We start from the raw sequence: 26,898 nt of genomic DNA, 5'->3' as shown, positions 1-26,898 counted from the left end.
GCTTTAATCTACTCCTCTGGAAAATATGCTATGCTAAGAAGCCAACACCAACCTATTTCAATAAACGGGAATTGATCATTTGCAATTTCATCAGAAATGCATAAAAGGAAAATAAACTTAATTCTCCTCTAAATCAGACCTTTTACTGGGATTTTAAGCAAGCTGTCATTTCCAACCTAGTTCAGAAAACACAGTCTGCCTGTTTGGTTGGTTTTCTGGTCCTCTATCTTTAATAGCTTCGGAATCACTGGCCAGAATGAGTTTGCAGCTCAGGCATCGATTAATTGTCAAACAGTTATCTGCATGATTGCTTCAGGTGTGTGACTGAAACTGCAGAAATCAGCTTTACATTCAGGAAATTATATTCTTTAGAACAGCAATGGCAGCTTTAAAAATTTCTCAGTGATAGGCCCACTTTAAGATACTGCTCATGATACAGCATTGTAAAATTGACCAGCAGCAGGACATTTTTAAACTAAATTTATTTAAGACAAACAACACAGGGCTGTGCTATTAGTATAAAAAGATACAGCAGAATGCACTGTAAAATAAACCAGCAGCTGGATAGTTATAGTCAGATATTTCATTTCATTTCATTTTCCAAAACCAAACATTGCACCAATACACTTTCAAAAATACAAATATGCATGTGAATTGTACATGCATGTCTACTGATTTTATTATGTCTAGATTCACTATGGTAGAGTGTATACTAAAACTAATGATCAGAATAACTGGCAAACAAAGTGGTCTGAAGATGGATATAAGAATAACATTTACATCATTACTGAATAAACACAATATTTCAGCAGGGGAGGACATTTGGTTTTTAGGTTTAGTAAATAGTTTTTTTTAAAAAAAAGTGTATTCCTTTTTTTAAAAAAATTGTTTTCAGCTTTCAGAAAATTACACATTACCAACTGGACACTTGTCGAATGACATGAAATATAGTCTTGTCTGAGAACAGAAACCAACTGCATTTTTCATATTTAAGATACCTTCATTATGCATCTCCCCTTGGGTTCCAGTTTTGTCTTGCAGATCAGATCTTCTGTAGACCACATGTGCACGGCCTTTCTCTTCATCTTCTTGCCGTCCTCGCTCTAAAGGCTCAATAAAGAACTCACTACTGTCTGTCCTTATCAAACCAGCCTGAAAGAAATACATTGTAAGTAAATCATTTTGCAAGAAGACTGTCAATCCACATATAGCACATGTATTACTGTGAAAAAAACTAAATTGTACTGAAAAGAATGTAACAAGAAAAGGGAAAAAATATTAGAATGCTGTAGTCAAGTGTTTTTCTTGGAATAAATAAAATAATAAAAATGTAATTTCAAACTATGAAGCAACCAAAATACACACAAATTATAGGTAAATAACTGTTTAGGAAAAAATATCTCAATCAAAATGTAAAAAAAAAAAATTTAAAAATAAAAACGTACAACCAAAAAGTGGAAAATTCCTCCATTTGCCCTATAATATATGGCTAAGCACCACAGAAGTCAGATACTGGCAGAGATGTTTTCATTGTGCCTCTGATCTGGTAGACCTTTTGTCAAATACATTTTTTTGGCATTATAACCTTTCGCATAAAGCGTGAAGCAATAGTTGAATTTTGTGGCTGGAAATGTGAACCTTGACTGAATTGATGAAGATGACTGATTGTAATAAGAACATGTTATCACTTGTTTAATAACCTTTCAGAATTACCCAGTTATCACTTTATTTGAATAATTGGCCAGGAAATGCTTGAAAGGAACCTCAATTCACTCTAGTAGACTAAAAACTAACTGGATACAGTTGTTGGCACCTTCATCTTTTTTTTTTTAGCACCTCTGGAGCCTAGGGATGAGCGAGAATGCTTCTGGCATTCTCATGAAAATTTCTTCGAACTTCAAATGGCTCTGCAAAGTTTCGGCGAACCAATTTTGCGAAACCATCAGAAAGGAAAATTTAAACAGGAGGATTACCAGAGCTGCATTTTGCCCAGGGAATCCTCCTGTTTGTGATCCCTGGGGCACTAGAGGTTAATTAGCCTCTAGTGCCCGGGGATCGCAGAGGATTGGAAATCCGCCTGTTCCGCGAGATCTCGACTTTTCAGCGAATCAGAAGGTCGTTCTCGCTTACATTTTCGGTTAGTGAGAAAGGCCCGATTCGCTGCAAGATGGAACTTAATATTCTCACTCGTTCATCCCTACTGAGGCCAAGAAATGCAGAAAACTAGATTATGCAAAAAAAAAAAAAAAGGCTCCCACTAGGACTTCATGACTGCTTGTTTACTATACCAACATAACTCTTTGGGCACTGCCTGTCGTTGCAAGCTAATGTGAAACAAAAGGGAGCATTCCTACTGGCTGCTGGTTGTTAAAGAGTATTTACATTAGCCAGTCAGAGTAGGGGTCATGGTTTTTGATTGGGCTGTGGCAGTTATACCAGATAAATGATAAATATAAGGGGAAGATATTGATCATTTACCTAGTCTGACCACTGTCTACCGTAAGTCTTCAAAATATAGAAGATGCTAAAGATGTCAGTGGATAGGACACTTATTATTAGGCTAATTACAGATTACCAAAATGTTTAGTCATCAACTTATTTTTTATAATGTTAATATGTGTACTACAATCTAAAAACTATTCAACAACTTGTGCAAAACAAACTATCTATCTTATATTTGTAAATTTGTCTTAAAGTGATAAGTAAAACGAAATAGTCCATAAAACAAGCACAGCCCCCAAGCACAGTGTGCTCCATAATGTGCTCTTGTGCTTCAATCAATAAATCTTAATTGTCCAAAATTACTACTTTTGACAAAAAATGCAAATTGTGCTTTTGCAACCACAGAATGAATGAACATCACAGGGTGTCTCTAATACATGCATCTCTAGCTAACTCTTTAGTGTGTGGGCACACATACTTTTCAGGATGTGCTGCTGCTTTTCCTTCTTCAATGTTCCCAAAAGTCTTGGTCTATGTATTATTTTACTGTAATTGTTTACTAGGGATTCAGGGTCCAAGCTTGCCTGCTTTTACTTCCAGTACCAGCACAACACCAGTATAAAAAAAGGCTGGAGTCATTTCTGTCCTGAGTCTATCCAAAGTGAAAAAAGATTTTGATTTTAATATACTTCAACCCTTAAAACCTAACAATGCTCTTAATAAATTACCACAATCCTTAACCATGTAACCATGTAAACAAAAATGTAAAAACACGCTCCTTCATTTGTCTCCTTTGCTCACCTTCAAGACCCTGCAACTCATAGTGGGGAGGTTTTCACAATAGGCCAGGGCTGTCGGTCCAGAAATCAATGGGCAGCACTAGCTGTGGCCATGTTTTGATTGACAGGCTTGTGATTAAGGAGTGACAATGCTAACATACCTTGACCCCCTTCCACATCTTTTTTCATCCAACTGTAGTGGAAATATTCACAGACTACATAAAAGTGGCAACTTTTATTTGCTTTTAAGAACAATGCAGCATCATTAAAAGAACCTCACAAGAAGCTGCATTATGCTCTGAGTCTGCATTAGGGTCAAACCTTGAATATTCAATTTTTTAGCCTTTACTTTAACAAAACTTTTTTAAACAGTCATTTTAAGTACACTGGTATTCATGAGCATGTTTGCAAAATAAAAAAACACAACTAAATAAAAATGTGGAACACTGAAAGGTGCAATTTTATTATCAAAAAATACTCCAAATCCTGCATTGTCAACTTTTCTTTCACATTGTGATAATACAGCACCTGCAAGAAGCTTATACTTGGTATATTACAGGCGAAATAAACACTTCTTGAAGCACAAATTGCACTCATACTTCACCACTTTCAGATGGTATGCATTACATTTTGCCTGAAGACTTCTAGTGTTTTAAAATAGCTGTGTTTCCCTAACAACTGAATGCAGCCAAGGCTTGCTCTGTATTAAGCATGAACTTTCCTGGTGCACATTGTAAAACAAGCATCTGTTTAAGATATTGTTCTAGAACTGTTTGGAAGCACCATGTGTATCTTTGATTATGACAGTACTTGTTCAAAAAAAGGACTGATTCAGTGAGGCAAAGAATGATGTGCAACGAGCAGTAACTGCAAGTAACCAATCAGAAATCAGCTGTTACTGACCTGAATTTATCTTGAAGCCTTTCTCTTCTAGGAGTGTACGGTGCCATGCCATGGACAGCAATATCAAAAAGACGTAAAACTGTGCCAATGTCGACTTTTGGTGCTTCATATCAGCCAAGTACCTGGGTTATACATGCTACATTCACCTCCCTGTGATCTAGCCTTTGCTATGACCAGTGAAAACCCTAGCACTGCAATTGCATGTACACCAATGTATGACATACTTGTAAAGCTTTAAATTACTCCTGAAGAAGTGCTTTAACAGCACTGGTACACAGTGTTCATAAAATATCTACATGTATGTCAGGAGACATTAAACCAGGGCTCCGAAAAAGTTTAGAGGAAAATCCAATATGTATGTTGGGGTCTAAGTTAACATATTCTTGCTTTACATTATCATAAGGATCACATAAGTGTGATTATATAGCCTGACGTCCTGACTGTGTTCAGTTTGTGCTATCTTCTCTTACATTACAAAAGATCTTTTTTTTCTCTTTCAGTTGTTACCAGTTGTCTTCATATGGGGTGCATAAGATTCTAAGAAAAGTAAAAATCTGCAAACTATTATTGTGTAGTAGAAGGACCTCCTGTATCTGCTATGCTTATCATTATTCAGGACTTTGAAACACAAATACAGCAACTATTTAAAAAGTAACTTCACTTTGGCAAGTTTCTTACAATCACTCTACTCCTAATGTACTAACCAAGCATTGTGAAACCCATTCTTCTTGAACAGAAAGGCAGAAAACTGCATCCATTGGTAGAACTGCTTCAATATGTGTATTAGGTAGACTCAACTTGCATAATAAGTTAAATCTGCAATTTTTGGACTGTCATGGTAAAATCTTTGAATATCAAGTGTATTATGATAATAACTTTGAATGGTCATTAAAAAAAGCTTGTGAGAATATAAATTCTTTTTTTAGGGGACTTTGCCTTTGTACATTCAGTCATTGAAAAGTGAAATGTCGTCATCTTGTTGCAGTAACGTTCAGGTATTTCTGTAACATTTTAAAGACAAACTTCTTCATAAGAATTACAAAGGATAAGGGAGTTTATCCGAAAAAATATATAGTAAATTAAAACCATTGGTGAAGCCCGATTTTCTTTTTGATTATTTTTTACCCATTTCCTAATCTAAGGTATTTGCCACAGCTTGAGGTCCTTTTGTGCTGTTTAGATCAACATCTAATAGAACAACTGAAGTGCATCAATGTGAAGTCTTTCCTATGAAAGAAAAGTTTACAGGTGCAACTTGAATCCAATACAGTATCCCATATGAGGCAGGCACTGGCCAAAAGCAGTCTGACAGCTGACACACGTCCAAGCAAAAGAGTTTAATATGGGTCACAGGCTTTTAAGATCACAAAATATAATAAACCGAAATGTAATACAAAAGTGTTGTCTGTGCAAATACTGTGGTTTGATTTAGTGGTGGTTCGCTTTTCAAAGAACCTGTGTTTACCTTGTCATATGGAATCAAAAAATGTCTTTTTAATTACCCTGTCAAATAGTTGAATATTCAAAGTTAATACAGCTTTACCAACATTCACTTTGCACATGCTAAATGAAAAGCCTCTAACAATATAGGAAATTACCCCACTGTGTTAACACCCAGGCAAACAGGAAGTCGGCTGCACATTGATGATCTCAGCAAGGGGTAAAAACGTTTTTTGTTCTGGACAAAGTGTACAATGTCAAAGAACTTCCCAGCTCTCCCGGGTAAGTTCTATTTTCTTCACATCTGTTTAGGAAACCTCAGCAATTTCCAGCCAATAAAATTGGGCATGCTTTAAGAAAAATAGCATTCACAATAAATGGGAAAACTGTAAAATGTATGGATTTGACATTGTTCCAATAAAGGATTTGCCCATTCCATTACATCACTATTAAAAAATGTAATGAAAATATCATTCCAAGAACAGGCACAGACCTTTTAAGCAACATTTTACTAAGCTGAAATTGCTTCCTAGACTATATAAGAAAAAACAATGTAGCATACTTTTTTTTATTGGAGAATGTACTTTATTATCTCTAGAAGTACATAGGAATTGTATATTTAATGTCAGGCGGCCGGAGGTTGAGGACCTCGGATTTAAACCACAAGCATCTATTTATGTTCCAGCTTTAGAATTGTCTCTATATTGTAGTTCTAATCAAAGCTAAGCTAAGACTATTCCCTTTTATACTTTACTGCAATTTATTATTTATCCCTGCAAATCTTCCTATTTAGGAAAAGGGAAGGGAGATTTAAACTCCTTCTTGGAAGAACAGTAGCAAAAGGCAGTAAGATCAGCCTATGAGTATAACAGGTATGCAAACCATTGAGATGGCTATTTAAAATGTTTACTGAGGCGGTAGAGGACCACTTACATTTTTTCTAATTAAAACCCCAATGCATTCTCCCAGTGTTGGAATTAGTGTGGACAGATTGGCACTCTCAGCCATGTGTTTTGGGGATGCAAAAGTTTGTGGGGAGCAGTGTTTAGAATAATTGCCTAGGTGACAGGAGTACTTATCCAACCATCTCAAGCTCATGTTCTGAAATAAATTCTAATATATATTTATGACACCAAGTTTAACCCACATTATAAATGGTCCACCCGTTGACTCACCCCAAATGCACAGTGAAGTTTTGATGGGCAGGAGAGATGGTACAAGTGTAAGTGAGTGTAGAGCTTGTCAACCAGATATATGGGATATGGGGGTTTCTTTATGACTTTCAATCCTGGTCCTAATATAATAGATTGTTCCTCTATTTCTCATCTGTTAATTTACCAAGGTTTTTGTCTTGCATAGGAACATACCCAAAGAAGTTACTGTTGCTATCACTGCTAGTGTTGTATGATGTCATTGTTATTTTGTTGGTTATTGTTTTTTTGTAAAATTTGCCCTTTTATACAGGCTTCATTCCACATCGACATTTCTCCTTAACCACTGTGCTTTTTATAGGCATTGCTTGTTTTTCACTCATTTTACATCCATTACTATAAAGTTTTATGCAAAGTACCCTTTGTACCACACAATGCAGGCTTGATGACTTGCCTGTTGTGCTAACTGTACCTAGGAAGGTACTTTTCACTCCTGCAGATCCACAATAGAAACCTTGGTTGGTGTCAACTATTCCTTTGAGCCGATTTGTATGAAAAGCCATCTGTTTTTTCCTTCCACTAGAAGATATAAGTATCAAAGACATTTGGAGGTCTAATTATAAACTGTTTCACTCAAGATTCACTCAACTTCCACTCTAGATTTCAAGAATTAAATCCTTTTGGAAAGTATATGAATTTTGGGTGTTAGACGTTTAACCTTTTGGGGAAACATTTTTAAACATACCTCTTAGTAAGTCAATATTTCTATAATTATATTTACAATACCAAGTACTAAAAATCTAAAAATTTCTAGTAAAAACAGTTAGTGGCTCCCCAGACTTGTCTTCATATATTCTATTTTAAGTAATTATAAAACTAATATATAAATGACAGTCAAAAACCACAAAGAAAAACACATCTAAAATAGACTAATGGGTATACAACCTTGTGATCCTTTTAGTAATTAATTTCATTACAGAAAAGATTTCTGCTTACCAATTTGTAGGTTATGGTGCTGTGTTGATTTATAATTTTCTTAAAATCGTAAATTTAAAAATTCTTTTTTTACATATTTTAAAATTCCTAACATTCTTGAATACAGTATATATTTACCGAAAACTACATGATCTCCTTTTAATAGCCCCATTAAAGTATTTTCTAACTTTTCCAAGTAAAGGATTAAGAGGCAAAAAAAGAGTGATGCTTTGGCGGATGTATCATTAGAAAGATAGAAAAAAGAACACTCTAATTAGATTTAAAACCGGACTCCCCCTTGTGTCATGGTCTGCTTTCTCCACTACCCTACTATGATACCACTGCTGCCCATTAAGTATTTGCTATGTATGAGTAATGAGAAAGGATAGTTATCACCCTGCTGCTCCAGTAAGAGGATGTGAAAACTAGCTGGAATCATTTATAAATAATAGCTAAATATTTCAATTATTTGACGTGAACTTTTCTTATATATTTCCTAAAGCCTATTCTGGATATTCTCCCCCCAAACATAATGCTGGTAATAACAATGATAAACGTTCCTATTCCTAGATGGCTCTTAATGACATGTGACATTTACCAGGAACACACGTCTGGAGAACTAGACAGTATATTGAAGAGCTCACTTCAGAACCACTTCAAATAAAAGCATGGTATATGGAAAACAAAATGGCACCCAGTAAATATCAGAAATTTGTCTCATAATGTGACAATGCAGAGCATAGGTGACTAGTACTACCAATTCCATTGCTAATTAGTTCCATTGTTGAATTTATCAAACCTATACAGTAAGGTTAGATGGTAATGCTATCCCTATCAAGACACTGAAAAAGTCTATTTAACAATGTGTTAAAGAGAAATGAAATATTACCTTGGTATTACTCTCCCCAACACTACAGTGGCAGGGGTCATCTTCTTTTTATACCACTAGAATGCCTGCTGAATCTATCATTCCCCTCTCCTCTGCATAGAATATCATCTGAGAAGACAGATAAAAATAAATAAGTAAAAAATAGACTATATCAGGAAAAAATGGCAGGTGCGATACAAATAATGTTTTCAACAAGCCAGTTATTGGGAATCCTTAAATTGTTTCTCTCTGTCCCTATTTAACCTTATTTATATTTGTCTGTCTTTTTCACCTTAAAACCAGCAGTAATACCACCACTTTATCATAATCCCACCTTTTATTTTTGAGCATGTTTTTCAGTTTGAGTAATATCTTATTAACCTCCCTGGTGGTCTAAATAATAAGTATTGTTAAATGTAAAAGCAGTACTCACCTGGTCCCGTCTCCCAGTTACACGGTCCTGTCCCCCAGCCACACACTCGCACAGCCTGGCCTGGCTGTGTCCCCAGGCCAACGTTCACACGCCGGGGATGCAGATGCCAGGCATCGCTGGAGGATGCTGCGGGCATCGCTGGAGGACACCGCGGGAACGTAGGGACCAGGCAGGACTTAAAAACTCCCTTGCAATTCCACCCTGAGTGTGGCTCAGGGTTACCGCTTTTGGTACCGAAAATTACCCCGAGCCACACTCGGGAATACCACCAGGGAGGTTAACAAATAAAAGTAAAAATATGAAATAATCATCACTTACAAAGTTTGAACTGAATGATCCTATGACTTACTACCTTGGATTGAAAGAAATACTCAAGGTCTGAAGATGACTGTGACACACGTCACAGAAAGGATTTGAAGAATGTTTCTTTTCTGTACTCCCCCAGTGCCATGTTCCACTGCTAGTCCGTCTTAGATCTCTGTGTTTAGGATTCAGCTTGTTAGGCAAGTGGAAACTTACACAACACTATGCACACTTTCCCTACTCTTATGTAAAAGTACTCTGTTTTTAAAGGAGGGGGGTAGGTTCTAAAGTACCCCTATACGTGGAAGTACCTGGTATATTGAATCTACAGCTGTCCATTGATCAGAGCTGCATGGGGTGCATTAATGATTGGTAAAAGTTTTTGGCCTTTATTCAGATTTATTTAGCTATGATATACTGAAAAGGAGTAACTACATACTTTTAAACTATTTCACAGATGTAGGGCTGTCAGAGCCATGAAACCACTATAAAATAAATTATTTGTTTTCACAAATATTTTTTTTATCAAAAAACAAATTAGTGTTATACTTTAATTTTCTTGGAAACTGTGCCTAGCAAAATATGTCACAGATTTATATGTTGTGAGTATGGTGTTAGTAAAAACATAGTTATATGTTTAACAGCCGTTTAATATATGACATCTCCCCATATGTAGCATATTTACCTTCATTAAATGCTTTCAAATGCCATAATGTGAAATCTCATGCAGGTCATACTCAGCATACAGAAACAAAGATTTGTTTTTATGGTTAACATATAGAACAGTAGCAAAGCATTTAACCAGTCCAGTAAAAATTATACTGCATGTGTGCTCTTTGTTTAATAGCAACACATTTGGGCACGTTGAAACGCCACATACTCTGAACCTAGAGAATTCTAGAGCAGGGGTGTCAAACTCTGGCCCGCAACGTTCTTTTCTTTTGGCCCCCAAAGGAATCCTAAATATGAATTGCAGTTTGCCCGCCACTGCATTAAAATAGCGCCGCTACTCCAATATTTTTCGGCATTACTTGTGTCTATAGACCAGCGGCCTCTCTGCCTATGTGTGGCCCTGCATTGGACTGTTTTATAGAGGCAGGGAACTGTAGTAGCGGTGCTATTTCAGTTTCAAGTTTGGCCCACGACTTTGTCTAAGTTTTTAGTTTTGGCCCACTGTGTATTTGAGTTTGACACCTCTGCTCTAGAGACATGCACAAGTCTGAAGAAATATACCTTACAATCTGTGTGTACAGTTTATAACCCTGCATGCATTCTACCCTGTTTGTTCCAAACCCATAATTGTTATTATTATCACCATCATAAAACTGCTTTCATAGCTTCCAAGTTACAAGAGACAGGTGCCATGTTCCTAAAAACGCCTGCACGTGGCAACATACTGTCATGGTGGAGAGAGACTGGTACTTTATTTATGTATTAGATGGATGTAACCCAGGCCACAGTCCATACCCCAACCTATACTACAACACCTATATTAGCATTACTATTAACTCTATCTTACTAAATGTGCTAAAACTAGCATGTCCCAGCAAAGCCCCCCAACCTCAATGTAGATGTACAAGTGCTAATGTTCCACTAATGGGTCAACCAGGAAAAATGGTGTACACACTGATAAAAAAGACAAAATCCTGAACGATGGTGTAGCTAAGTGTGTGTAAGGCTTGAAAAGCAATGCTATGTCACTATTTACATACCAAAAAAAAAAACAGATAACATTCAATTTGTAAAGTTAAAGCATGATATAAAAAATGTTAGTAATCATTGCAGTAAATAAAGAGTTTACTAAATTTAATACATATTAGGATTGCCTTCTGAAATATGTGACATCTAAAAGAAAGGAGTCTGGGGCTGATGATTAGTGACTTCAGCAGGATTTGTACATTATGCAGGGTGTCAGGGGTAATATTAGGAAGGCTCTTTGGCTTTTAGAGTGAATTTATCTGCATTTCTGGTAACAGTTTCTATGTTTATGACCTGTAGACAGCATGCTGCAAGTAAAATCAGGATATGTATATCTGTTCCTGGTCAGTGCCTCAGAAAGGAAAGGTAACGGATGGCCATGACGGTTGGTAATAGTAATGATGTGCGTACAGTACATTTAACCATGCATTATCACAACACACGGGTATGAAACCAGTCTAAGGTAGGTGGGTCTGTGGTTGGTCGCCCTCAGAAACTGCATGAGATGTCTCAAAAAACTCAATGCAGCTGCATGGCAACAACATTGTCTGTTTCATACCCGTATGTTGTGATAATGCATGGTCAAAAAACTTAATGCAGCTGCACGGCAACCACATTGCCTATAAATACAGGAATTTTTTTATTTTCCCATTTATAATTATTTATCTTTTATTGAGGCATCTATGTGGTTCAGTTTCACTTTAAAAAGGTGAATTGCTTGAAGTCTGAATTTATATGTAGAATTTACAAATAAAAATATTTATTACACAAAACATTGAAGAGGGCATAGCTTTAGCTGCAATGTGCTAAGCCCCTAGAAATCAATAAAAATAAGGCCTGTACTAGTTCAGTTAGGTGGATTTTATTTGGTTGCTATGGGTTACTGTATTTAACACTTGATTACTTGTTGCAAGCAGGCAGAAACATGCACCTGTCCTATAGCATGCATTTCTGTTCCTGCTAATACCAGAGCACATATTCCCTGGATGTAAGCAGACATGACTTGTTTTCTACATGGAATAAAACAAATGACAACAGAACATGCAGCCATTACACCATGTAACCCCCAAGAGTGGAGACTTGTAACTACAAGCAAGCTCATTGGCTGTTCAGTCAGGAGGAAAAGCTGCAGAAGATTCTGGAAGCCAGGCTGGGGCAGAGCTGTGAGGTGAGCTGGGGCTTATCTACTGCTATATGGTGAATGTAGGGCAGGGGCAAATGTGAGGCTTTGTAGGGTAATTATATCACAAGTAATAGCAATGTATAGTATTATAGGAAGGTGTGCTGGCATTCCTTTACTGTTCCCCCTAATAAGATACACAGTGCATATGAATGTGTATATACAGTACTATTATGTGTCATGCTTACACCAAGCTGCCAGGGGCTTAGAATAGACATGTTTTAAAATTTATAGAAATTAAAAAAAACTGTTACTTGAACTGCCTTTGTGTGTTTATGTCCTTGAAAACATTGCAGAAATGCATACAATAATGCATTGTGCATGCTTTGATAGGACCTCAAACACATCCTACCAATGCATTGTTATTGATTGTATGTACTGTGCTACCAAAAGCGTTCTATATTTCTATATCTGTGCTAAGTAACGTGCTGGGGCAAAAAAAAAAAAAAAAAACCTGCATTGTATTGGGGATAAGCCCATCCAGTATCCTCACAGATGACTGCTTCCTATGGGTACCTCCTCAACCAAATGTAAAAGACGCTGCGCTACTATATAGGTGCAGATATTTTACCTTCTGGACATTGCAAGTGTTAGGAACTTGTTATTCCTCCATTCTGTAATAGATGCGGCAGTCAGCAATTATGTTCATGTGAGACCACCTGAATCTGGAGATTTTTAGATTTAGTTCACACAGCTGTGACTTGGAAACACAAGCTTGATGAGCAGCACACAATAAAGGCCCAATTACACATATGTGCTGCATGTGATAACGTGTGTTCCTCGGGCATGTGGTATTCAGCAAACTGTTATATGATGTGGTCATTCCTGATGGCCCCCAACGCATTGCCTTGCCATACACTCTGGAAAAATATTACCAATATTGTGACTTCTGGGATTGTGCCATTTGTAAAAGTATGCTGCTGATATCCAGGAGATACAGGGAAGAGAGAAGAGCTCTAGGCATCATGGAAGTCTTACCATGTGAGATTTTCAGAGAATTTCCTGGCAGAATTGCAGCATGCATAACGTTCCTCAAGAATCTCAAAGCACTGCAGCAGAAAGCAATTCCAATATCCTACCCATGTTTAGTTGTTAAAGTAGAAGATGGTGACTGGGTCTATTTAAATTAACAATATAAAATCTCCATACCCAATGTAAATAAAGCATTGGCACCACTGATAACCCTCCATGCCCACCAGGGAAAGAGGAGGGATCCTTGTGAGAGCTTTGTATTATTTCTTGATGCAAGATATGCTTTGAATCCCTTTGGGGTAAAGACCTTCATGATATTGTAGGAGCAAAGAACAGGATTTCAGGTTTAGATCTGCATCAGGTGCAAGCAACCCTGTAGCTCCTTGCCCAAACCAAAGCATTGGTTGTTAAAGAAGCAGCCTTTGCAGATTTGACACCGTGTACTAAGTACTACACTGCTCACTTTCATCCCCATCACTGGGTAAAATGAGTAGAAGCAGTGCATAACAACACCTCTAGTCTGAAAATTCTGAGAAAAAGGAAAAGAAAAAATATTGAATTATTCTTTAGTGTTAAGTGGGCTTATACAAAAAGAGGAAACCTGTACCCACAATATATAGAGTTAGCTATTGCTAACCTTTGCTGATGCTAATATTGGCTCACGTGATGATCCATTGGGCCTAATTTTTAAAGCGCTCCAATCCTGGAGAAGATAGACTTTTATGTGTGAACCTGGATGATCCAGCAAACCTGTAATACATTTCCTAAAATCATTAGCAATTATTTGGCAAATGTTTTCAATCTTGGACCAGATCCATTCCAGATTTGCTTGATCACCCAGGATCACCCATGATTGTGTATCTTCTCCAGGCTTGGAGAGCTTTAACAAATCGGGCCTATTACCTCAATGTTCTTTGAGACACTGATCAGGAATTCAGATTTACTTTGACTTTATAATATGCATGTTTGTTTCATATCACTGATCAAAAAAACTCTGAAAGTTAAAAATATCCAAAGTATTTTTAAGTTAGGCAAGGTGGACCCCAATTTTTCTCTAAAATAAAGTCTTTCCACTGAAAAGCATGACTTAAAAATATTTTGAACTCAACATTGCATATTTCTTAAAATGCTTGCAACACACTTCCTTTCCTTCGGTGACAATTCTCAGGTAACATACTGTATCTATGGTGGCATTAGCACTCCAGGACAAAACTACACAACTCTTCCTGCTCTTCTTTCCTCCATAATATGAGGGAGGGGGTCTGTCTTCTTGAAGCAGAGAACTTGAAGCAGTACTAACAACATTTAGCAGAGCCAGAGAGGACAGAAAACTATCATTTACTGAACGGATATAACAGAACACTTTCAATTTTTTGATTAACAGGCCAAAAGGTACAAAATAAGAGAAGTTCCTAATTAGGGTGTACATACCCTTTGCCAGACCACTTTTTTATTTTTTCACGTGTTATGTTAAATGCACATTTTTTTACATTAATACTTACGACTTATAAAACAAATTTACTCAGTAGATGGCTTGAGGAATAAAATTATGGTAGTTGACCTTATCAGATACATATTTTATCAAGAGATACATTAAACATTATTAGGTATGGACAAAACTTAATACATATATACTAATTAAAAAAATATAATCTCCAAATTATACATTATTTATAAAACACTTAATCAAAAAATACTGGTAGGTAACAAATATGCCAAGGCTTAAAACTACATCTGCTTGCAAAGCAGCAGGAAACTACAACATTCATCATTGTCAATAGTGAAGGCTTTAAAATCCTTTACAACACCATAATTTAGATTTACTGTAGAATGTATCGTTTTGCTCTGGGTTGCTTGCCTGGAAATAGCTATTATGTGTTGCTCAATCATTGTTTGCACCCTCCTGCATGCATTTTTGTTCCCATGTGCAACAAAATTCCTTTCTTTATACCTAAAATGATTCTGTCATGGGAAATGTATGGGAGCTGCTATTGCTGTCAGCCTGGCTGTGTGTGAGTTAAGTCCTTTTAAATCACAGTCTCTATAATCTCTTGACAGAGTCCTTTTAACCTTATTGCTGTCACAAGGTAGTGATGATTGCCCTATGTGATAGGCAGGTAATAGGAAGTCCTTGTTGGAGGTAATAAATATCTATTAGACCCTTTATTCCCCTTCTCTCTGCCCAAACACATTGAATATAGAAAGTACCTGATCTGTTTTCTATCCAGTCACAGTGTCCATGATCTAACAGTTTTGGTCTCTGATAGGTACATTATTTACACAGAAGATCAGGAAGTGGATGTTATCTTTTCTGCTACCAATCATCAACATACTTGATGAGTCTGGGAACCTGGGGGGAAGGTCCTACCACTTCTCTCTTTTCTCACAAGTTGATTCTATTACAGGCAGTCCCTGGGTTAAGGACATCCGCCATATGTACGACTCCTAGATACGAACTGGGCTTCCCTGCTCCCTTGTGAAGGATGGAGGCTTAGAGGGGGCGGTTTGCATAACTTGCAGAATAAATCTTTTGCTAAACACAGCTGAGTTTGTGGGTGATCTTAAGAGCTGAGCTGATCTGAACTTCAGTTGTTTTTTTTATATCAAAGCACATCTTGCTCCAGAAGTTATTGAATGTCCATAAAGTTTTTTTTTTTGCCTTGTTTGTGATTAGTTTACAGTGAGTATTTTATATAGTAACTGCCACCTCACTGCCTAATAATATGTTGGGACAAACATCTGTCCTAATTGCATTTATTAAAATAATGTACCTGCTCCAATTTAAATACAAATATAACTTAAGAACAAACCTACAGTCCCTATCTGTATGTAACCCAGGGATTACCTGTACTTTGCTCAGAGCAACCTGAACACAATTTAAGTTCTTGTCCATATCTTTTACATTCTGATAACAACCCACCATAACACCAACTACCTACCGTTGGTAGTAGGAATAAAAGAAAAATGTGGGAGCGGCTGTTTCCGACCTTTATGAAAATTAAATGATTTTTTGCTGTGTATTTAAACATTTTAGGTAGGTTTTTTACTTTACTTTTACTTCAAGAGCAAATTTTACTTACGATAATATTTGCAGATGCTGTTTGATTGTCTTTGTGTTGGAACAATGTAGGGCAGTGCAGACCAATGCCGCTGGAGTGAATGAATCCTAACTGCTATTGCTGTAAAAATCTGTGGGGAAACTTCTGACATCTCAACACACTTTAAAGCTTTCATAATCAACATATTGAAAGTTGATGGGGTGTTTTAGGGGTGGGGAACAACCCTGATCTGTTAACTGTATGTGTATGTTTTTTTTTTCATGTTTGGACTAACCTCATCCTGTGTTACCTGAAGAAGGTATTACACCTGCAGCATTTCTACAGACATTGGGCTCAGAAATTCTGCATTAAACTCAGTATTATTAATATTGTTTAACCAAAATAACAGAAGTAAAAGGTATTTATTACTGACATCCTTTAATTGTCCTATACTGATAAACAGTTGTTCTAAGAAAGGTATTAAAATTGCTGTTCGGAAATACCAAATGATTCATTGTGCTGACCTGCACTGAGATGCAAAATATACTAAATGTCCTTTAGACTGAAAATACGCCTTTACTTTAAAATTTTGGTTGACTTTCGAGGTTTTAAAGATAACAATTTTTTTTGGCACACCAATGCACTATTACAGCAGAAGGTAACACAACCATACATACCATCCTTTCTGTACTCTTGCTATTGAAAAAGAAGGGTTGGCCTAATGCAGAATGCATTATTGCAATGCAATATTTTTGCATTTTAATCTGAAGGCCTGAATGCCACTGTATCTTTTTACTTCCAAGTATTTCCTTGAACAGTATACTAGATTCCATAGTATACTAGATTCCATCTCAACAGATTCTGCTACAGAAAAATGTTATGTTAGTGCTTCTGCACCAAAGAAAAAACCCTCTGCAATTATTCCTGTGAAATTAATAAAAAGCATAATAAAATAAAAATAAAATAATAAAATAAAATAATAAAAAGCAGCAGACATTGCAATAAATGCAATGGAAAAATTACTTTTATTGTCTAGTATTTGCCTGCGATCACAATAAAAAGATTCATGTGAATGCTGTAATCCTTGAAAAACATTTTAAGGAGGCCCGAATTCCCTGTAAATTTTACAATATGTATCTATGAATCTAAAGAGAATTTGGAAAGGAAAAAGGTGAAGGTTGTGTGACAGTGGAAGTGAAGGTTGTGGGACAGTCTTCTGACTCTGATTTCAATGCCAAATTTCAGGAAGTCACTGACTTGAGAGAATCATGCCACTTTTCCTTAGACTTTTGTAAACTTAACAGGCAAAGACATTTTTTCATTTATTTCTTCTTTACAGGTTAATTTTTTGTTCACATATACTAAAATGCACATTTTATACAAACAAATATGCTTAAAAACCCAAATTTTATATTTTTTTTAAAAAAATTAAAAATCCTGTAGAATAAACTTACGGTAGCTGTATATTTATATGTGACATATTTGTTCTAGAGTTGCTTAGGAAAATTACGCCCAGCATTAGTGCACGTGTCATTTTTATACTTGGCATAGTTTATTCAACTGTTTTTTTCAATTTTGTTTAACTTAGCTTTATTGCTATCATAGGGGAATGGAAAGCCATCCATATCACAAGTAACAGGTCCCTGGAAGTCCCCATTGCATTCTGCTGAATCCAATCATTCACAACCATGCACAGACAGAGCCACTGGGGCTTAACCATTCTAAACCCAGAAGTTTTAGGATATGAGTGAGTTCATACTTTTATAGTATATATGTGTATTTGTTACATGGTATCAAAGAAAAACATAATGCAATCAGCTATTTTACCTCGGTCCTGTTAACACTTCACAGGATCTAGGTATTATATACTAGACATAGTACTTCTATGTCATCAAATAAATGGGTGAAAAACCACAAAAGTCCTGACCATATAGAGTTAGTGCAAAAATCCGACGCGTTTCGCCACCATTAGGCTTCCTCAGGGATATCTTTTGTACGTACTTTATGGTGTACCAATGGGAGATCATAAAAGAAACAAACATGCGTGATGATAAATGTAGCATGGTGAAGGTTGAAAACCTTGTTCAAGTTAGTGCTCCTTAAGCCTTAAAGAGTTTTGGCTGTGCTCATCTCCCTGCAATACTCCTTTATGACCCTATTCCTTTCAGCTTACAAGACCTGTTTCTAAAATTGCATTGGAAGGCCTGTGCCTCTCCTGTACATCCTTAAAATTTTGATGGATGAACGAAACACCAATCCTCTTTGAGTACCAAAGCTTTTACGAATTATGTAAGTACATCAATTTAGAAATATACCGAAATCCTCCTTAAGGCTTAAGGAGCAATTACTTGAACAAGGTTTTCAACCTTCACCTTGCCACATTTATCATCACACATGTTTGTGTCTTTTATGATCTTCCAATGAAGATCCATCCACTCAAGGTCAGACAGTGCAATGCTCATAGAAAATGCAAAAAACCCAAGAGCTACATCTTAGACTGCAAGGCCTCAGTATGATTAATGTAAAGTTCATAACATTACACATAGAAAAAGGCTGAACAAGAATAGCTTGTTTGGAAGGGTTGGCAGAAGAAAGAACATGCCAGCATGGCTTCCGTTTGGGTTTGAAAAGTTGCATCCAAACAAACCACAATAATTGTAAACCAATGTCCTTTGGAAAGAGGAAGTGTTTTACCATGATGCACAGCATGATATTTGGCTAAAACTAAACACAGGATATCAGCAAAACCCCTCATACAAACTGTCAAGCACGCTAATGAAGGTTTGATGATTTGTACATGCTTTTGCAGCCACAGGAACTGGGAACCTTGCATTCATTGGGCCTGAGTTATTAAAGCTCTCCAAGGCTAGGGAGGATACACTTTCATCAGTAAAGCTGGGTGATCAAGCAAACCTGGAATGGATTTCCAAGTAATTTGCTGCTTGTTAGCAAATGTTTTCAATTGACAAGATCCATTCCAGGTTTGCTGATGAAAGGTGCTCTTCTCCAGCCTTGGAGAGCCTTAATAAATCATGCCCATTGAGTCAACCATGAAGTGCTCTGTATACCAAGTGTTATAGAGTCAAACATGAGGCCATCTGTGCAACAACTAAAGCTTGGCCGAAACTGGGTCACGCAACAGGTCAGCAGGTTCTAAGTAAATGATGACACAGTAAAATCTTTTTTGTGTTGATTTAAATCATTTTGGAACCGACTAAGGACCATATTATTTTTTAATAATGTGCTGATATGTAAAACCTTTGAATTTAAAGGGAGTATATTTTCTCATGACTGTGTGTATGTATATATATATTCTGTTAGAAACGCCACATTCAAGATTTTATTTTGTCTTTTTACTGATTATTGTGTAATCTGTACATATGTGCATGTTGAGGTGTAGTGAAGAATTAGTCATCCAAAATTCCTCAGAAGCTGGAGTTCATTCAAAAGAAAAATAACACATGGCTAATTTACATATACAACTTTACCAAATATTAGTCTACAGAATTGCAAATGACAAACATATTGAATGTTCTTTTAAAAATATTGTTCAGATTAAATTCCTAGGAAACAGCCAGGGGAATGTGTTCTGCTTTATTGCCTTTATTTTGGGTAGATTTACAAACTTTTACAAACTGGATAAAATACAGTTACTAGTTCAGGTATATTGTGGTTCTATTTCTAGAAGGGGGTCTTGAAGAAGTAGTACTAACACAGAGTACATGTCAAGTATACATAACTCTTCCAGTGCTAGAAATAACCCCACACGAATGACAAAATATATTTTTGGCATACGTTGTGCTAGCAGCCTTTTGTCTTTAAACTGCTGCATCACAGTCCCCATCACATGGGAATATTGTGTTAAAAAAGAAGTGTTTGGCTGTATAAGAATGCCACTACATTGTACTGCATGGATACATGGATTCAGCAGATCTGTAGCTAGAGCTGGAAAGATATCAAGTCCTTTAATACATTTTAGTATTGAAAGGATTATTATTAAGAAAATAACGTGCCAGGCAAAAACGAATTCTGCCCATTGTACATACCATAGTTACCCTTCATTCTTTGCTTTAAATGTTTTGAAATATGTGTACTTTATTTATAAAAAATTGTCATATCGAATGCTATCAATTTATAAGTTAATGAAATGGATACGTTTGATAAAATATAATAGTGGTAAAAGAATGATACCATGAAAGTTGAAAATATATATATATATTTATATATATATATATATATATATATATATTTGTGTGTGTGTGTAGATCATGATCCTTAACCATGGATAATTACACCAAATGTCAGTAGATTGTACATTTAAACATTCAACACTTTTTCTTGACTTACCAGTCCATCACAGTTGCTAATGGCCACATTTGCTCCAGGCATATCCGTAATGTCTCCAGTATATATACAACCAGCATGAATAGATTCTTGAGAAATCTCTTGGAAATCCTCCTGCCACTCTATGGTAGCCTCATGTGAAACTAAATGTCTTTTGGGTTTCAGGCGAAGATGCAGCTCCTTGCCAAAGATGGTGACATTGAAATACAAGGAACTGTCATCTGACGGAGTCCTTTTTGGATCGGGGATACTTCGCGCCACCCTCTGCCCAGGGTGTTTTAAGGTCAGCCCACCTCTTTCACTTCCTGTTATTGACACCACGTGGGAAAGATATCGTCCCAAATGATCTGTACTGAATGGTACAGTCACACCATATTCACTAAGCTTTCCAGAGAGATGTTCTATTGGAAACAAACAAGAGCTTCATAAGCTTTTAGAAAGTGTGCTTACACTTGTTTAAATTATATTAACACAAAAAAGATGACTTTGGGCTAAGCATTTTCTAAAATTTGCAATGGACAACCCTAATAATCTGACTGTAGCCCAGCTCATTTAACAAGCACTCCAGCCTTTGTGCACTCAAAGGGCATGTTGCTCTTTTTGTTAGAAATGTAATAGGTCTTGTGAAGCTAAACAGGCATTTACACAAAATATCTCAATACTGTTAAATATTGACCTTAGCCTGTGTTACAGGAAACTTTACGGCTTTCCCAGCTGCATTCTCTACACTTTCCCTGCCAGAGGGGACAGGTAAAGCCTTGACTTGTAGCCCCATCTTGATGGAGCAAGGTTATTGACACCTGTCAAAACAAACACACCTACGAATTAATTCACAAGCAACACTGTATGACTTGGAAATCCAAGGTGGCATACCATGCTTTACAAGGTAAAATGTCATACCAGCATATCTGGGTATTTACACATGCTTGATGTGTCCTTTCATTGTGCCATTAGCCCTACAGCCTAACATAAAAATACCAAAAATAATAGCTTAACATATCTTAATATCTCTGATATCTGTATTTATCCTCGAATATTTGCATACACCAAGTATGCACGTATAGCAATTTTAGAAATGTTGAAATTTAAACCTTAAGTGGTTTAGCCCGTTTTAATTCCTAAATTAATAATGCCTGTTGTTATCTGCTTACTGGTTTCTACTGACAGAGAGAGACTTGTTAAGCGGTGTCAGAGTAATCAATTTTAGGGTTTCCCATTTAGTAAGTTGTATGGCTAGTAAGTATTCCTGGCTAGGTAAAAAATTAGGCTTGCACACTATACAATCATAAGAATGATGAACATGTGGCATTGCATGCATTGGGAATTATACACAAGAAAATTACACTTTAGTATTTTATAATGCTCCTCTGTATCACTATGTTCTATATATGTTCAGTATGTATTCTTTCTATATGTGTAGATAACACAATTGCCCCCTAAACTATGAATTGGTGTACTTTAAATGAAAGGCTTAAATACACCAGTAGCAGTACTTACTAAGTCATACCTTTTGCAATAAATGAATCCACAGTCAGCCAACAGAAAGATGTAAAAATGTAAGCAGCAATCCCATACATGTAGAGAAAATCCATTGGATATTACTTAGAAGTGAGTTTGTACAGGTTTCCTTAGCAAGTTAAAGTCGAATGAAAGAGTATCCAGTAAGTGAGGTGGTTGAGTAGCTTTTTTTCTTCTTTGGAGATTTCCTACTTTGCTTGCTTAGCTGGGCATTTAGAGCGAGAGAAGGATCTTGCAGGATTTTGCACAGCCAGCCAGGCGTTTAACAATCTGCTCTACCCCTGTTGCAGCACAGCAGATTGACAGATCAGGAGAGGCACACTCTAGAGTAGTGGGGGAGAAAGCTACACAGGATTTGATACAGTCTATTTGGACCCTTGTGAACTGTGTACATCCAGGAGAAGCCTCATCCATTTAGGAAGGCAAAAGAAAGAAGGGAGGAGGAGAAAAAGAGTGGAAAAGGGAGGGAGGTCTGGATAGCCAGAGTACATTGCAGCTCCCAGCCAGTGTTACAAGTACTGACATCATCTGTAACATTGTAGTACAGACACACCCAGGGTTCCCTCTGTCCCTCCTCTGGACACAGAGGGTCTCCCAAATCTGTGACATGTGAAACTGCACTGTGCCTGAGACCATGGAGAAAAAAAACAGAATGAGCCCACATATGTTACCTACACTCTGAATAATAGGATCAGTGTTCTAGCAGGAGAAATACACCTCTATGTATTGAGTAAAAGTAGTTTAATTTATTCCCTGCAAGTTGCTGAGTAAGTGTTGAATTTCAGATTCAGCTCTTACTTATGAATTGGTAATACATTCATAAATATGAGTCCTTGTTTTTGTTTTCACACATGCTTCTTGTCACAACATGCCAGAGCCTTTACAATTATTTTGTTTTATACTGTTTTTTATTGACATGTTCAACTATTTTTTTTACCTTTACATCACAATCAGCATGAATGTTTTAGACTATTCTTTTTGTAACAAAAAGACCTACAACATCAGAACCCTAGTGTAATGTCACATTTAATTAATTTATCATTATTTGGCATATATATTAATTTTGTAAAGAAATCATCATAATAAAACGATGACTAAACCTCCAGCTGATCACTGAAGCAAATTTCTAAAAAAAAAAAACCCTTATAAAAACCTAGAACTTGGGAACCATGCTGTGATGTCCCTTGATACCATCCATCTGAGAAAAGACACACATACATAATTCATTCTTTCCCATATATGTAACCAACTACCTGTTTAGTAAACCCCTGTAAATGTGTGTGTGTGTGTGCAAATTTACAGTGGATAGTTGGTAGGCACCATAAAACATCTTTCCCGAGTTAGTTTTTATAATAATTTTCAACCTTTTTTAAAAAATTGAAAATGAAAAAAAATTAAAAAGCAGACTAGCACACAAAATACAAGGAACATGTAATGTAATACAAAAATGGCGTATATAACAGAACAACAAGCTGCACAGCAAACTCACAACATAATGTTAAATACTTAATATTCTCAGATATTTGCTATACAAAATTTAGATGGTATTAAGCCTCCATGTAGCATGATCAATATGATGTCTGCAAAATTATACCTGTACATGTAAATGTTAAGCTAAAAATCTGTAGATTTATTCAGTTTTTGTTAACTAATACATAGGAATTTGCATTTTTTTACTAGGAATAGCAGAGGTAAGCTATTGCTTAGCTTTTTACTGTACCATTATACTATATTCATTAGTTGAAAAATATGCTCCCATGAATGTTTCGAGACATGTGTGTGGTATATTTAATCATTTGATATTTTCATGTCTAGTTCAGATTTTCAATCAGGACCCAGACTTTGGCTATATCCTATATGTAGTGTTTATTAATAGAGGATATTTTTGTCACGTATACCCAGATAGACTTAAATAGCTACTCCACAATAGGAATCTGCTTTGAACTGGTTTGAAATGAAGATGTGAAAAAAAGTTTAGATCAAGTACCTCTCAGATGCCAAGGCAGTGAATTAGACTGAAAACTGAAGGTCCACTTTTCGTGTTAATATTAGTAATGGTTTTTTTCTCGACCATGATTTAGGATGGGCAGACTTTTCTAAACATCAGCTGCTCACCACTCCCCTAGTCCACATTTAGACTGAAAACTGAAGGTCCACTTTTCGTGTTAATATTAGTAATGGTTTTTTTCTCGACCATGATTTAGGATGGGCAGACTTTTCTAAACATCAGCTGCTCACCACTCCCCTAGTCCACATCCATGAACAGTTTCATCACGTTTAATTAATTCAGTTTTTGGTGCATGCATTAGGGTTTCTTTTAGGAAATTGCTTCATGGGATCTGTGACCTTGAGCTTTCAGCATGCACACAATGCATTAAAAGTTTCATAATGTGTAGAAGGTAAATGTAGCAGGGAGTCTATTATGGGAGTCTCCAAGACATATGAGAAGTCAGGCATACGCAATTAAAGTATTAGTTTGTATGCAAACAACACTTTCCAAAAGTCTTTATAAATATTTAATGTATTTTGGTTTAGCTTTTGTTAGGATGATCTGGATAGGATCAAAAGTAAATAGATCTTTTATTTAAGATTTGTTATATAGGTGGAAAGTTTCCTTGCCATTAGTTTGACTACAGTATGAGATTAAGAATTCAGGAAGTTCTCATATATATTTAGTGCTAGCTCTTGAAGGACCCAGGGGACACCATTTAAGAGCAATATTTTCTGCTCATGACTTAACACTTGTGTCCCCTTCAATAACCCATATGTGTTTAATTTTCTACTTTTCTGCAAGTTTCTCTAAACAGCTTTTGGTCAGTTTAAAGTGGTCTAATTGCACTATCCAAATACAATTTTGATAGTTATTTAGTAATTTCTAAACAGAAAAAAGGCTTTCTTAGTCAGGTATAAGAAGCCAAGAAAAAAACCCCAAAACAAATAGTATAGAGTTTAATCTCCAATACTCTTGCCTTTTAATGAAATATATAATTTTATAAATGCATATATAAAGAAATGTAAACAGATATCAAACCCTAAAAAACAAGGACCTATAACAGCACTAATGCAATACATCAAATACTTTATAAATCCTCTATAGAAAGTCTCCCTGTATAAAGCACAATTACATATTGAATATCATTAGGTTCTAAAAAATACCCCAAATCTGTAAGATTAATGAATAACAAATAGTACAAATGATTTGTAATTAACAAATATATCTGCTGGACAATTAGGTATTTTAATACATCTATTTATTATTATTATTATTATTATTATTAATATTATTACACACTATTTATATAGCGCCATCATATTATGCAGCGCTGTACAAAGTCCATAGTCATGTCACTACCTGTCCCTCAAAGGGACCATAGTCATATGTCTTTATTACAGTCTAAGGTCAATTTTGAGGGAAGCCAGTTAACCTAACTGCAGGAGTTTGCAGTGCAATCTAATTGGTTGCTGTCGGTTACAGCTAACTTTAAACTTGTCCTGGTTTGCTTTTTTAACTATACACAGGATAAATCGATATTGAAGTGGACATTTGCCATCTTGTTCAAACTTAACATGTTGGTTCTGAAGAACACAATACAGGTGTCTAATGTCATAATTACTTTACAGCAGGAAATATATTCCTCCTAACTGCACAAATGATGGATTGGATTATATGTAAATTAAAACTAACACTTGCCTTTTAGGGTTGTATTTCTTATTTGTAAATATCTGCTAATCCTGACAGTTCTCTGTGCTACTGGCTAAAACAATTTGATCTAACTGATCTGAGTTACAGGACACACTACCTGTACTTTGTACCTATACTCCAAGGTGAGCTTTGCTGGCATCTGCCACTACATGGCCCTTTTGTAAAAGCAGCCTTTAATAGCTTGGATCATACAACAGAAACCCATCTGTAGCATACACTGATTTGTTTCAGAAGGGTTTTCTGCTGGCAAAAAATGTCCATCATCATCTATGCCGAAATGCCTGCTACACAGTAATTTAGGATGCAACAGAAGACTAAGCTATGATTGCTCTTTTGAAAGCTAAAAAATTTATTGTCTCTTTAGTATGTCAGTGTGAGTTAGTCAATGCTGTGTGGCTATAGTAAAAATATTTCCACACAAACTGAAATTATTTTTATTTTAAATAAAAACTTTTTTGGTGGGGAAAACAATATTTTCCTGTTATAACTTAGAAGATGTACAGTTAATTGACTCTTAAAGAGTGTGCAAACCCCAAAAATAATAATAAATAAAATAATTATTACAACAAGTCTGTCTGTATGAAATGGTAACACTTGCATTTTAATATTTTCCTTCAACTTTCCTTGTATCCTTCCATTCCACTGTATCCTTGTATATACATTTCCTGGTAAACTTGCCAGTTTCTCTTATACCTGTCGTGGTCAGTTTGAGTATCTGAGCTGCTGGTTTGGGGATGCAGCATGCCATCTAGAAGCAAGAAGTCCTAGTGCTACTGCAAACAGATAGGGAACACACACTTCCTTCTGTGTGATGCCATCACTTTGTGTGTGATGTCAGTTACTAGTTATAGGTAAAAACACATTTATATAATTTTTTTTTTCATTTGGATTTCTAATGACTCTTATTTTCCTAAAACTAGATACTAACAGATCTTTTTTTTTAGCTGTTTAAAAATACTTTTTGAATGTCACAAGGCCCCTAAACCTCTTGTATTTTGTATGTAAAACTTAGTCAGGGGCATTTTCTACAATTGGAGCGGGGGGGGGGGGGCTCAGTCAGACTGATGGCCAGGTTGCACTGTAAACTATGTTATGTATGTAAATTATGTTGTACCTTGCATGCCCTAGACTCTTGAATCTTGTATTTATTA

At 36.1% G+C, this 26,898-nt stretch overlaps 1 protein-coding gene across 1 annotated transcript in view; it reads right to left on the bottom strand.

The window, feature by feature from the left end:
* The window catches only part of ADAMTS14 (ADAM metallopeptidase with thrombospondin type 1 motif 14), an 89,705-nt gene extending 67,221 nt beyond the window's left edge, over window positions 1–22,484 (bottom strand). Inside the window, exons 1-3 of the mRNA XM_072424078.1 lie at window positions 22,034–22,484; window positions 20,530–20,927; window positions 999–1,152 (exon numbers count right to left, since the gene is read on the bottom strand). Coding sequence (XP_072280179.1) covers window positions 999–1,152; window positions 20,530–20,927; window positions 22,034–22,118 — 637 coding nt within the window. The 5' untranslated portion in view covers window positions 22,119–22,484. The remainder of the gene's footprint in view (window positions 1–998; window positions 1,153–20,529; window positions 20,928–22,033) is intronic.
* Window positions 22,485–26,898: the final 4,414 nt, after the last annotated feature.

Source organism: Pyxicephalus adspersus, chromosome 10 (genome assembly GCF_032062135.1).
Source record: "Pyxicephalus adspersus chromosome 10, UCB_Pads_2.0, whole genome shotgun sequence".
NCBI classification, from domain to species: domain Eukaryota; kingdom Metazoa; phylum Chordata; class Amphibia; order Anura; family Pyxicephalidae; genus Pyxicephalus; species Pyxicephalus adspersus.
Note: the sequence above shows the minus strand (reverse complement) of the source record. Positions and strands in the feature narration are given on the sequence as shown.